Source organism: Babylonia areolata, chromosome 6 (genome assembly GCF_041734735.1).
Source record: "Babylonia areolata isolate BAREFJ2019XMU chromosome 6, ASM4173473v1, whole genome shotgun sequence".
In the NCBI taxonomy this organism is placed as follows: domain Eukaryota; kingdom Metazoa; phylum Mollusca; class Gastropoda; order Neogastropoda; family Buccinidae; genus Babylonia; species Babylonia areolata.
This window is the reverse complement of record NC_134881.1, coordinates 4,405,926-4,420,964: the sequence shown is the minus strand read 5'-3', so window position 1 is coordinate 4,420,964 and position 15,039 is coordinate 4,405,926. Positions and strand designations below refer to the sequence as shown.

Below are 15,039 nucleotides of genomic sequence, written 5' to 3'. Positions count from 1 at the left end.
GGACTGACTGACCCCAGTGTCCCCACCAGGACTGACTGACCCCAGTGTCCCCACCAGGACTGACCCCAGTGATCCCACCAGGACTGACCCAAGTGCCCCCCAACATGACTGACCCCAGTGTTCCCAACATGACTGATCCTGGTGTTCCTATCATGACTGCACCCAGTGTTCCCACCATGACTGACCCCAGTGTCCCCACCATGACTGACCCCAGTGATCCCACCATGACTGACCCCAGTGTCCCCACCAGGACTGACCCCAGTGTCCCCACCAGGACTGACCCCAGTGATCCCACCAGGACTGACCCCAGTGTCCCCACCAGGACCACTGGGGTCCCCACCAGGACTGACCCCAGTGTCCCCACCAGGACTGACCCCAGTGATCCCCACCAGGACTGACCCCAGTGTCCCCACCAGGACTGACCCCAGTGTCCCCACCAGGACTGACCCATCATGACTGACCCAGTGTCCCCACCATGACTGACCCCAGTGTCCCCACCAGGACTGACCCCAGTGTCCCCACCAGGACTGACCCAAGTGCCCCCCACCATGACTGACCCCAGTGTTCCCAACATGACTGATCCTGGTGTTCCTATCATGACTGCCCCCAGTGTTCCCATCATGACCTTGTGTTCCCTTTCTTCCATAAGTGGTGATGAACACAACAACACCTGGCTGATAAGACAGGTCAACAATTTGTATTCAGAACACAACAGACCTGGCCAACAGACAAGTCAACAGTCTTTATTCAGAACACAAAGCTCACACTTCCCACCATCATCACTGAACAACCATCTGCATTGACAAAATAACTGCAGTTGTGAACCACCAAATGAAACGAGTGGGTGAAACTGCAATATTGAGGTTTCGGTTTTTGGACTTCACTCTGTACCAATGGAAAAGAACACACACAAAAAAAACCAAACCCAAAAACTGTTCCAACATTACTGCAGGTTTCTTATGTAGAGTAACAAATTTACACACAAACGAGAAGAAACACAAACATTATAAAATCATGTATTCAACAATGAATATGTGCTGAAAGGCGATGAAGATCTTGCATAATTTATACAGCTGTCAACTACTTCCACAGAACTGGAAAAGTAGAAAACTTGGAAAACTAACACTGACACAATGAAAAGTCATCAAACTTGTCAAGTGAATTAGCAATTTCATGAAAAGTGAGACCTGCTTCACTGTGGTGTCCATGTGTTGGAACTATCTATGAATCTATCATTTCATCCTGTATGAATTAACAACTCAACCAGTAAAAACATAGCGAACCAGCATACTCTTCTCCAACAGTGTAAAAACAACAAACTAGAATTGAAAAGACAACACCTAACAGATTGCAGACATGTTCATACACTGAAATGGAACAGGACCATGTTCCCATAAATGATGGTACAACTTCACAGAAGCTGCGAGTGAATTTCTTCAAGGACTTTGGTCATCTATACATACAGCCTTTAAGACTCCTCAGTCTTCAGCTGCATTTCAACAGGGCCATTCCATGGGAAAGAAAACAAACCTTTACTTTAAAATAATTACATAAACAAATATAGCCATGGAATTGGAAATGGACACTTCTAAAATCATGTTTCAGGCTGTACCATGATCAGTGTCAGATCTTGATTAAAAAAAACAGCAAAATTGGCAAACAATCATTGTGGATTTCCAAGCACTCTCTCCCCAAAACTTTGAACTTTTTTTTCTTTTATCAACAACCATGACCTGAACTGGGGTGAAGGCGAGGTTTCATTGTTCAAAAAGTGTTCTGCAAAGTCTTTCATGATCCAAACAAGCATCTCAAAGCCAAAATAAAAATACGTAAGAACTGTCATCACACTGAAAAAAGTGCCTTCAATTTCATATTTAAACAAATAATAATAAGGGGGAAAAAAGAGACTGTCCACTCTGCTGTCCTTGAAAGACCGACAAGGTCTGCACATACTAACAGGATGTCCACAAAATTCAGTCAGCTCATTCCAGTTACTGTAAAAACAACATATAACTGGAATTTTTACACACACTGCTTCATCCAGTCAGAGGGCATGCAAGGACAACTCCAAAGAAAAAAAATCCTGTCTGTGAATCTCCTTGATTACAGTGTGGAGTTTTGGAGATATTGCAGTTCATGTTTCACAAATGAGTCCCTGTCTATACTGTACCAGATTCCTGCAACTCGTGCAAGTCTGAGCTAACAAAACTCCATGCTTTTTCTAAAACCTTGTGTTACATTTTCTAACACCCCCAAACAAGGTCACATACAAACACAGAAGAAACTACACATACTCAACAGATTTACCACACAATGAGAGGGTGTACGAGAAATAGTGTGGCAGGAATGTGGGGGAATTAAAATACTGTTGTTGAAAGAAACTTGAGATCTTGACAGTATCTGACTGCCTTAGGCATTTTCTTCTTTTTTTTCATGTAAAAAAAATCTTTCTTGGATACTTTCCAACACTCTTCCAGACACTGCAGGCTAAAACATTTAATTCCAAGATTTGTCCATCCCTAGTATGGTGTTTCTATTTTCCAAAACCTTTCCAGACTTCCAAGACTGTGAGAACCCTGTATCAGTATACATTTTTTTCTCTCTAGACAATGGATCATAGATAATAGAGGTTACTGCCAAGAAAACCTAATTCAAGGAACATGAGAGATGATATCGGATTGTGGGATATAAGAAATAATGAGATGTCTGATTTAGGTATATAACTATGAGAGATTATTTCGGTTTTTGGTGGACTGGATGGGTAAAGGGTGGAGATTTTTACGATCTCCCAGGTCAACATAAGTGCAGACCTGCTAGTGCCTGAACCCCCTTCGTGTGTAAATGCATGCAGAAGATCAAATGCGCATGTTAAAGATCCTGTAATCCATGTCAGCGTTCGGTGGGTTATGGAAACAAGAACATACCCAGCATGAAAGCAGAGTATGGCTGCCTACATGGCGGGGTAAAAACGGTCATGCACGTAAAAGCCCACTCATGTACATGCGAGTGAACGTGGGAGTTGCAGCCCATGAACGCAGAAGAAGAAGAAGAAGAAGAGGTGGACTGGATAAGATTCAAAACACATTTGGTTTCTGAGAGAGGCTGAATTTTTTGGGTCTTTTAAAGAAATATCCACTGCTGACAGAAGCCTTTTACTTTCCTCCTCTAACAGCTGTCCCAATTCAGGAACAAGACAAAGGATTTTTGTTTCTGTCTGAAACCTTCCTATTAGTACTACCTCCACCATTAAACTTCACAGGTCAAGATACAAGATACATGCCACCTTCCTATGAAAGTAGATGTGCAACATTCCCGATGTGCTGAATTTCCAAATCAGAAGTAAAAGATGAGTGATACTTTCCACACCTTCCACCCAGTCTGACATCAGACTACAGTTTGAAGAACATCCCGCCTGCCACTTACACAGATGGCCTCATCAAGTCAGATGGGATCTATATTATATGAATTCAGTCTTTTTTAAAATCCCCCCCCCCCCCCCCCCACCTTTCCAGGACCACACATATGAGCCATATTCACAGGAGAGGACACAAAACTAAAAAACCCAAACCAAACCAGTTTGAATTCATTTTCATTTTTCACTGATCTAAATGTCTGGTGAACATCAACTCAACTCAGTACCGTAAAGCATTTACAATTTTTCAACAGATTATGTACAGACAAGATTTTAATTATCTACCCCTCTACTTCCTCCGCATATTAGATGTATCCATGGAACAAGTGGGAAGATGTATTTGATGCATTTAAAAAAGAGTCGTCATGCTATGAATTACCACCACCAATGTGAGTTGGCAGGGGTTCATAAACTGGTGCTTTTCTACTGAATAAAGTCAAACGAGTTAATATTTCATCTACAGCAAGCAGGAAATATGTCAGAAAAACCCTGTAATTTCTTTCCCCTTAAAATCCGGTTGTAAAAATAAGTATGCTTGTCCTGAACTGTGCTGATTCACAGGAACTGCTATGTGTGTGGGGGGAGGGGGAGGGGGTGTGCATGCTTGCATGTCAAGTGTGTATGAAAGATTTTGATAGAGGAATGAGAAATAAAGAGAGAGAGAGAGAGAAGAAGGAGAGAGGGAGGGAGGGAGAGAGAGACGGGGAGAGAGGGAGGGAGAGAATCTTCTAGTTTAAAATTCCATTACATGAGAAAGTTTCATTTTCACAATTTACACTTACAGCAGCTATCTAAACTTAATCTTGATCATTATCCCATTTCAAAGGTGTTCAAGGTTTTGTTTTATCTGACAGTAATCAGAGGCTGAAAGCACCATCTTCACAATCATAAATAGGGTGACAGAAAAAGATATAGGCTAGGGTTGTGCAAACTTGCACAAAATGCAGCTGTCCCCACATGTGCACTGGTTTCACGAGACATATTTGTAGTGCTTCTTGAACTGTTTCTTCTCCTCTTCTTATTCTCTTTTCTTCTTCTCCTCCTTTCCCTTTATTTAGATGTTTTGAACAACTGAAAATCCTGATTCAAATTTCAAACTGAAACACACACACATTCCCCCCCCCCTCCCCCACACCTCATTTAAGGAAGAGAACAGCCACACTGTCAGCATGCCCAGAGAGGAGAGACAACAGACAAAAACCCCAGCGTAGTAAGGTGAATATGACAGCTACCATTTGCAACACCCATGATGCATGCAATAGCTTTTAAAGTTGGGTTTACTTCTCAAACATAACTGTTACTGGATCCTCCATATCCACTGACAACCACAGGTGAATATGGGAAAGGTCATGTCCTTGTGCACCATTATAACCATCTCCAATAGAGAAGTGATGCAACACAAATACACACACACACACACTTTTGCATTGCCACATAATTTGCTGGGTACCTTCTCATATTGATATAACAGCAAATGAAATGGCCAACAGACGGGCTAAAAAGGGTGCAAAAAAAAAACCCAACCGAACACAACAGAAACAATTATCCATCCATCAGTTTAAGAGTGCTGTAGACTGTTAGAGTCTTCAATATAGAGTAGATTTCAACAAGTGCTGATGACATGATTTTATACCCAAAGGAAATGGGATTTGCAACTGGACCTGCATAAAAAAATTGGATTTTCCACTGTAGTATCATAGACTGAGAACATCTCATATATTGCATAAAAGAATTAAGATTGAATGATTTCAAGGCAAAGTTTGGTTTAAATATTTATTATGTGGAAAACAGATCACATGAAACCATATTCTATTTCAGTGTCAGAGGATATCAAGCCCCTACCCCCACCCTCAAACTCATGCAAAGTAAACCATTTTTCAGAAGAAAACATAAAAGAAATAATGTCCAACCACTAAATTAATAAATCAGTTATATCATTCAGCTGGAGTTTTTCGGTTTTGTAACCTATTAAAATTATTGCACTGATTTGGTGGTGATGGTGGTTGTTAATTGATGATATATATCTTAATATTTATCATCTGTTGTTTGCACTGTTCTTATCAGTCCTTTCACTGTCTATATCCCCTTTTATACACACACATAGACACACACGTGCGCGCGCCCAATGTCACTTGAAGTGAAAAGACGTTAAACTGAAGATAGAAGACTATTTCCTTGGTAAACAGTGCCAAGGGAAAAGGTATATCTCAGTGTTACTGTTATGCCAGTGACCACTTTCTATGGGACACAGCAGGATGCTCAGTTTTTGGTAAGGTTTGTTTTCTATCTGGAAAAATAATTCATCTACTTTTTTTTATGGTGAACATATAATTGTATCTTTAATCTAACAAGGATGAGAAATACTCTAATGCTGTGGGGAAGCAAAATAATTAAAAAAAAAGAGAGAGAAGGGAAAAAAAAGACAATGGATGAATTTATTCCTTGTCAAGTTCATATTGAACAGAGTTCTACACACACACAAATATATATACATATATATAAATATCATATATGCACTAGCTCTTAGTGCTGCAGCCTTGGGGGCTAGTTGGCCTTTGGGAACCATCCCAACGCCAAATGTCCTAAAACCCTCTTGGCTGAGAGAGTGGGATGTAACCTGGGCAAGACACTCTCCACAATAATCAAAATAGTTTTATTAATTGTAGCCCAGAGAGTCGGGACAGCAGTTGCCTCCTCTGCTCATCTGATGATCATGGCTGGACACGACTATCATATAATATATATATATATGTTTATACATGTGTGTGTGTGTGCGAGTGTGCGAGTGTGTGTGTGTGTGTGTGTGTGTGTGTGTGTGTGTGTGTGTGTGTGTGTGTGTGTGTGTGTGTGTGTGTGTGTGTGTGTGTGTGTTGTGTGTGTTTGTGTGTGTGTGTGTTTATACCTATCAGAGTGGATTTCTTCTCCAGAAATTTGCCAGAGGACAATGATTTTGTTGTCATGGGTTCTTTTTCAGTGCAACAAGTGTGTGCTGCACTGGACCTCAGGTTTACTGTCTCACCCAAATGACTTGATATTCAGTTTAAATTTCCAGTTAAACTTTGGAGAAAGGGCGACAGAGGAATCAAACGCAGATACTCATGGATGCTTTGTTGACTTACGCATCTTAATAATTCTGCCACCTCCCTCCCTCAGCAGAACTACCACAAATAAAGACAAAGGTATCCTTCTAGGCCTGAAAGATGGGTGGACTGTTGAACGAGTTCACACCCTACTTCACACACCTTTTGGCTACAATAACAGAAACCAAGGCAATGGTACTACATAAACTGGCAAACAGAATGTTCTATGGTGCACATTTGTCAGATGACTGTTAGCATAATGGTTTAAAACTCTTCCAAAGATACTAATGCTTGCCAGCTAAATTTACTTTCAACTGCAGAATCCAGATTGGTTTGAAGCCAGCATTGCTGTTCTGGAACCAGCAACGGAGGCCAAAAGAGTGGCGCTCATCAACCACAAAGGAGAGCCTTCTAAGAAGACACTCGCCACACTCAAGAAGGCCAGAAACGACACCAAACGGATCGCCAGACACTGCGCCAACGACTACTGGCTGAACATCTGTCAGAACATCCAACTTCTGACTGCGGCAACATCCGTGGCATGTACGATGGTATGAAAAAAGCCTTCGGCCCATGCATAAACAAGATTGCGCCACTGATGTCAGCTTCCGGCAACATGATAACAGACTGGAGCAAGCAGGTTGAGAGATGAGCGGAACAATACCAGGAGCTCTATTCAAGAGAAAACACTGTCGCAGACACAGCAGTGGAGAGAACCGCCCTGTCATGGAAGAACTGACATTCCGCCCTCTGAAGAGGAACTCGGCAAGGCCATCCCGCCTGAAGTCATCAAGGCTGGAAAAAAGACTGTGTTACTCCACCACCTGCAACAGTTGCTACTGCAGTGCTGGGAAGAAGGGACTGTGCCCCAGGAGATGCATGATGCCAACATCATCACTCTGTACAAGAACAAGGGTGATCGCAGCAACTGCAACAACTACCGTGGAATCTCCCTCCTCAGTATCGTTGGGAAAGCCTTTGCCTGTGTAGTCCTGAGCAAACTGCAGTTACTTGCTGAACGCGTGTACCATGAGGCACAGTGCAGATTCAGAGCTGGAAGATCAACAATCGACATGGTCTTTTCCTTGTGACAGCTGCAGGAGAAATGCCGGGAGCACAGACGGCCACCATACATCGCATTCACTGACCTGATCAAGGCCTCTGACACTGCTACAGAAGATTTACTGGGTGTATTCATTGCTGTTAATGTTTAAGTCTAAATGAAATAAGGCAAGAGATAACAAAAAGTAAACCCCTGCTAGAACTCTACGAAGCAGTGCTGTGGATTAATCTAATTCAATATTTCTTCTTCTGCACTGTGTTTAAAATTTCTGTCATATTCTACAGGCAACCTGTTGAAAGTGGCCATCAGATCAGCAGAAAAATATCAATAAAAAAGAAAAAAGAAAAGAAAAAAAAAAGTAAATTAAACCTTGATCCAAAGTCCTAGCCATGCTTTCTCTCACTTTTTGTGAAAGCATGGGATTGTTAAAAAGCATGGTCGTTCCCCTCTCATGCTTTCTCTAATTGTGAGGTTATGCTGACTTTGTGGGGGGCACCCCTACGCTTTCTTGCAATGGGAAGTCCCCCGCCCCCTTCTCCCCCCCCCCCTCCCTCCCTCCCCCCCCCACCCTCCCCCCAACCACTCACTTCACACAACTGAGAGAAATTGTGGGAGGGGAACGACCACACTTTCTTGCAATCACATGCTTTCTTGTAAAGTGAGAGAAAGTGTGGGAGCACCCCCAACTCTTTCTTTAAAAGTGAGAGAAAGCATGGAATTCTGAGAAAGCGTGGGATAGCAAATCCTAGAAAGACGTGGACACTGACGTGAGTGACACCACTGAGCACTGGAGGAAAACATCATCTGAGTTCTATCAGGACCTCCATAACAAGCTGTGGGTCAACACTGCCATATCTACTGCAGAGAAAACTTCCAGTGACCCCAGTCCTGAACAACTTGACGTTAAGGGCATCAGCCAACAGGTTGTTAAACTCTGCAGCACTGCCAGGACAATAAAGACACAGCCTCTCCTTGGAAAACATGACTCCTTCAAGACCAAATCAATGAAAATAAATCCAGTACATCTGGCATTTTGCTGGTTATGCTGACTTTGTGGGTACAAGGTACAAAAGCTGTGCGGATTTCTCAATACTCTCTGTTATAGTGTACACGAATGTCTTTAAACTGCTTAAAATACCAGGTCACTCATTCTTATGTTGTTTCAAAGAACTTAATTTATCTTACCACTAAATTTATTAACTGCATACTCTGCTGACAGCCTGGTAGATGACTGTCTTTAGGTTATGTGGTTTGTACAGAATTGCACTCAAGCAACTCTTGAGAAAGGGCAGAACTGACCTGCCTCTGCGGAACTCTGTTCTGGCTGAGAATACTTCTTTCACTTTCAGACACTCCAATGATCTATGGTGCATGGGGCTTTGGATTCAACTCAATTCCATGATTATCAAAAATGCCATTCTCTTTAGAAAACAAATCATCAACTCCTTTTTTCTTCTTCCATTGTAAACATGTAACTGGAATACTTTTTTGTCAAGGAAACTGTACTCGAATGCATGCTGTAAATACAGGTCACTTTGTCGAGTCAAATCAGTAAGTTTCAACAAGGTGTCAGAGCGTACAGACTGATCCATATACACTACACCACATCTGATTTATTAAAAAAAATATTTGAAAACGTATACATATATATATATACATACATGAAAAATGATTTACACTCCATTCCAAAGCACTTTGTTTGACAAGACTGTATTCCACACTCCGATGAAAGTTCAAATGTCAGCCTGAAGGTTAAAAAAAAAAGAAAAGAAAAAGAAAAAAAAAAGGGGGGTGGGGGGGGGGGGGGGGGGGGGGGGGGCAGGCGGAATTTGGTCTTAACTGGTTCTTTAGGTTTGAACAATCTGCTCATTCAAGTTCAACAATGAAACCTCTTGTCTTTCATTAAAAAGATACCACTATGTTTGTAAATGCTGCCCCACTGTCCTGCAGTCACTGCAATCGGCTGTGTGGTGAATTACAATACAAAAAAGAACAGGACTGATTGGAAAGGGACCACACAGTGGGACACACAAACAGTTACAGTTGTGCTGGTCCTTGCTTCCACATTTCACAAAGAAACGGGTTTCACACTGATACAATTTAATTGCAACAATCATAACACTCAAAATTAGAACAGTGACATATTTCCACCTGAACAATTACATGACACCTTTCCATCTTAACAATAACTGGATTTTAAATCAATTCCGCATGAAGCACACACACACATATACACACAAGCACACACACACACACAGATTTTAATATCAGCTCTGAATACACTAAGAGCAACATCAATTCTGTGATGTGCAGTGAATGATTCATGTCGTTTTGGATCCTACGTAAAGAGAAAACAGGTAATCCTAGCACTGGAGTGATGGTTTTATTTTTTATCTGTCCTTGCTTATAATACTGTAAGCATTCAAACAACTATCAGATGCTCAAAGGAAAAGCAAAGTCCAAAAAACCGGCTTTAATATCTCTCATGTGCTGAACACCTACTATGGTGCTGTCACCAGTCACTACATCAACTTTTTGCAGCACTCAAAGGCAAAGTCATGCAGAAAAAAAGACGTCTTTCCATTTTTAGTTCTACTTTTGAAACCCAAAGTAGTGAGAAGAATGCAAAGAACCTCATGGTATGCAAATCTGAACAAAGTTCAATCAGAAAAAAAGACATTTTCCCACGTGAGAAGAAAGCAAAGAGGCTCATGGTAAGCAAACTTGAACAAAGTTCAATCAGAAAAAAGGACATTTTTTCCCCCTGAATTAATCAAATACAAGAAAGTGCCAGTAATCTCCTGTAGCATGTATAACAATACCTTTTCCCAGCTAGCAACTCCACCTCAAGTCTTTTCAGCACCTAAATAAAACACAGAGTAAAAACTACCAACAGTGAATGGGTAATTCTTCCGAACTGTATTTCATTCCACATTACCTTTTATACCCCTTAGTGTGAGCTGATGGAGATAGATCTGAACAGAGATAACTTTTTCTTGTCTGAGCACCAGCATTGACTAAACCTGGACCTCTATCATCAAACAGTTAGATAAAGTTCACTTTGGGCTACCACACTCTGGTTTTAATTCACAGAATCTAAGTTATCACACTCTTGTTTTGATCAGTTTACAGCATCACTTACTCTGAGGTGACATACTCTGGTTTGAATTTATCAGTTTACAGAATCACTTACTCTGAGCTAACATACTGTGGTTTGAATAAATTCACAGAATCACTTGGAGTTGATGAACTCTAGTTCAATCAAAATTTACACTCAATTAAAATTTACACAGACCAACAACTACTGTATGGTTACCGTACTAGTTCTCAAGCCAGCTACTCCGGAGGACAAGAACACCGACTCTGCTTTTCCTTCAAAACAAAATTAAAGATAAAGAGACATAAAAAGCAGTTTTCCTTCTTAAATGAGAACTGAGGTTAGCTGAAGAATGAATTCAAAAGTTTTGACTTGAACCGTCTCATAATTATTCAAAGGACCAAAGTGGTGCACCATTTTTTCCAGATTTTAATACACTGACAAACTTTTTTCTTCAAGTATTACCACTAACCACGGTTTTCATCAAATAACCACCTAGACTGTTTCACCTTGGAGTGAAATGAACCTCAGTTTTTAAGTAACCCTGAAAAAGTAAAAATCCTTTTGATATAACACAGATACTGGTCCTAGTTTTATATATATATATATGTATATAAAAGAAAACAAAAAACAACAGCTTTATTCATTACAGTTACAGTCATCAATGGACAAAAAATTGAAAAAAAAACAAACAAAACAATGAGACACACTGAATCAATAACCAAGGAACTGATTCTCGCTCTGTAGACAACAGTCTTCATTCACAGCAGCAGCTATAGTGACAGATCCAACACAAGGAAGAGAGCTTGGCCTCACAAACAAGGGCTGAATAAACACAAGGGTATGTTAAATAAACCATCCAAAACAATAACAGACACAATCATGAATATCTGCTGGTTGAAAAGGAAAACAGACCCAGCTCTTCTGCGCAATGGATCTGGATAGTTTTCCAAAGGAGACTGATAATGTGACAATAATTCACTCCTTCCCACTTCCCACCATAATTTCTTTCATTTACGAAATATGTGCAGAGACAAGTAGCATAACACAACTGTACAGACTCGATAATCCTCTCAAATGCTCACACCACTCATCCTGCTGATGCCGGGACTTCACCACCCTCAACAACAAAACCTCCACAACTCCAAGGCCCCAGCACTGAAACACTGAACCATGGGCATCAAAGCCAACAGGTTGCTTAACTCAACTCTTTAAAGTACAATTGTCTTCTTCTTGACTGTGAATAGGACAACAGAACTGGTGAGATCTGACCCTTGACAGTATATTTTCCAACAGTTTCTCCAACAAAACCAGTCCTTGTGCCACAGAAACCACAAAGCAGACCGCTGTAACAGAAACAGCTGGAATGGTAAGGAGACTGATTTACCTCTGGAGCACAGACTGTGGCTTTTTTTCTTTCTTTCTTGTTAACCCCCCCCCCCCCAAAATTACATAATAAACTTACTTCTACCAGCTTTTGAAGGCTCTGATTTTAGATACATAAAGATTGTTAAGACTGAGATAAATCCACTTTGCAGAACATTGATCTGCTTTGCCTTTTATACCTACAGCCAAGACTGGTGCACTGTGCAACCCATCCATTTCACTGGCTGCTACCTACCCATACTTACCATAGGAACAAAAGTGAAACTGCTTAAAGGCATATGACTGTTTGAAAGCCAAACTTAGTAAACAAACAATGCTTTCTCAAAGCAGTAATCAAGTGCTTTAATTATATGTCCCTGTATAGTGTTAACTTTGCTAAAAAGATACACTACTTCTTGAGCTGCTTGTGCTCTTTCACCTCAAAATACATAGGGTCCTATTGAAATCATACATCATATGATCTGGTGTTTATTTTGTTTTTTACAAACGCTCTCCTTCCACTTCCATGCACACACCTTGCCATAGCAATCCTCTTCACAGCACTTGTTCACCCTTTGGGGTCTCCTTCCCCGACGTCAGAAGGTTGATCAGGACCTGAAAAAGAGCTCTTCGCAGAGTCTTCTGTGGACACAGCCAGTGCTACACTGGAGGCAGGAACGCTCGCTTCTGGTGCTGCCTCCCCGCCCTCTGACCCCGCACTTTGTCGCAAGTCTGTGTCTTTGGGGCGCAGGTCTGTGTCTGTGCGCAGGTCTGTGTCGGTTCGCAGGTCTGTGTCACCTCTGAGGTCAGTGTCCTGAGCTTTATCGTTCTTTGTTTCCTCCGACACCGTCCCTGACTCTGAGTTGTTGTTAGCGCTGTCACCATCCCCATACACAGGACTCTTTCCCTCCTGGGGTCCCCCGCTGAAAGGAGAAGACAGCCTCTGGAAAGGAGACTTCTGAACGGCTGAACCTTGCAACAACTCAGGGCGAAGTCCTCGGAAGTTCATTGCACCAGGCCCGAACCGAATGCCCCCCGTGACAGGTAAACTGGGTCGAGGTCCTAGAATTCCAGGCCGGCCCTCTGCCAGAGATGCTCGCATCATGAGATTCTGCAGCGGCCTGGGACCCTGGGGCCCACCGCTGGCACCTTGAAGAGACAGAGCAGGAGAGCCGTCGTCCAGAATGTTCCTCCCAGCCCTACTGACTGGCAAGTCAGCCAGCTGCAAGCGGGGGCTGTCCAAACCAAAGGGTCCTCCTGGGCGCACTAAGTTGGGTCTCTGTCCCAGCACAATCTGGATCGGTGGCCTCAGGCCTGGACTGCCCGCCATCCCCAGGCGCTGTCCCAAGGCCAGGTTGGCAGGGCTCAGGCCGGCCGGACCTGGGGCGCTCATCCGCAGCCGCATTCCCATGGGTCCCTGCGACAGGATACTTTGAGGCAACTGGGCTCTAAGCTCCACAGGACGAAGCATTCCTTCCACTGGGCGTATCATTCCTTCTAGGGGCCGAATCATCCCCTCCATTGGCCGAATCATCCCCTCCATTGGCCGAATCATTCCTTCCCCTGGCCGAATCATTCCTTCCCCAGGTCGTATCATCCCTTCCGGTCGCATCATTCCTTGCTCTGATCTAAACATTCCTTCTAATGGCATCCCTTCCCCAAGCCTCATCATGTTTTCTGGAGGTCTTGACATTCCATCACCAGGCCGCATCATGCCTTCATCCATTCGCATTCCTTCACCAGGTCGCATTCTGTCTCCAGGCCGCATACCATCCCCTAGTCGCATTCCGTCGGGTTGCATTCCTTCCCCTGGCCGCATCATTTCATCACCTGGCCGCATTCCATCCACGGGGCGCATTCCATCCCCTGGTCGCATTCCTTCTGGTCGCATCATTCCCTCTCCTGGTCGCATATCATCACATGGACGCATTCCTTCACCAAACCGCATTCCATCCCCTGGTCGTATGTTATCTCCTGGCCGCATTCCATCACCTAGACGCATTCCTTCTCCTGGTCGCATCATTCCCTCTCCAGGTCGCATGTCATCCCCTGGTCGCATGCCATCGCCTGGACGCATGCCATCGCCTGGCCCCATTCTTTCGCCCAGTCGCATTCCATCCCCTGGATGCATTCCATCACCTAGTCGCATTCCGTCTCCTGGTCGCATGCTATCACCTGGCCGCATTCCATCACCCAGTCGCATCATTCCATCTCCTGGTCTCATTCCATCACCCATTCGCATTCCATCGCCTGGATGCATTCCATCACCCAGTCGCATTCCTTCGCCTGGTCGCATCATTTCCTCCATGGGTCGTGCCACAGAGTCTGGTGGCCGGTGCATGGTGTCGGAATCCTGGCCAGGTCCAGGTGTGGTGATGAACCTTGGCCCCATCATGCCCGGGCGGCTGCCTGGAGTCCCTAACATCATGGGCATCCCAGGGCTGGACACTGGCTGCCGGATCTCCATTCTCATGCCAGGCTGGTGGCCAGCAGCACCCCCAGGCATCTGCAGGGGCATGCGAGGCCCACCCGGGGTGTTGGGAACCCCCATCCTCATCAGCTGTAGAGGCATCATCTGGGGCGTGGGCGGTGGGCCTGGGAGAGCGGCCCGTTGATCGATGTCGTCGTCCTCCATCTCCGCCAGGGCCTCCTCCTCCAGCTTGTCATCGCTGGGCCACTCCTTGGGCTCCTCCACAGGGAAGGGCAGGCGCACACCCTGGCTGATGGGTGGCCCCGTGGGGCGCAGGGTGGGCAGTGGGAACGGGGAGGAGCCAGGGGGGAGAACGGGGCGTGGTGGTCCTGGCTGCTGGCCGGCCATCACCATGGGGGCGGGGGTTTCCATGCGGGGCATGGGGCCGTCCATGCCCAGGTTGGGAATGGAACTGTTGAGGAGGTGGGGGACACCCAGTAAGGAGGCCGCTGCCGACACCATCTGCATCAACACAGAAAGACCTCACTTATGAGAAACATTGTCTCTTTCACATCAATTCATTCAGCTTAAAAACTAGAATAAGGAAATAAA

At 44.0% G+C, this 15,039-nt stretch overlaps 1 protein-coding gene across 1 annotated transcript in view; it reads right to left on the bottom strand.

Annotated features, from left to right (window-relative positions):
- Nucleotides 1-9,638: 9,638 nt before the first annotated feature.
- The window catches only part of LOC143282671 (uncharacterized), a 59,163-nt gene continuing 53,762 nt past the window's right edge, over nucleotides 9,639-15,039 (bottom strand). Inside the window, exon 17 of the mRNA XM_076588340.1 lies at nucleotides 9,639-14,949. Within this exon, the coding sequence (XP_076444455.1) occupies nucleotides 12,586-14,949 (2,364 nt within the window). The 3' untranslated portion in view covers nucleotides 9,639-12,585. The remainder of the gene's footprint in view (nucleotides 14,950-15,039) is intronic.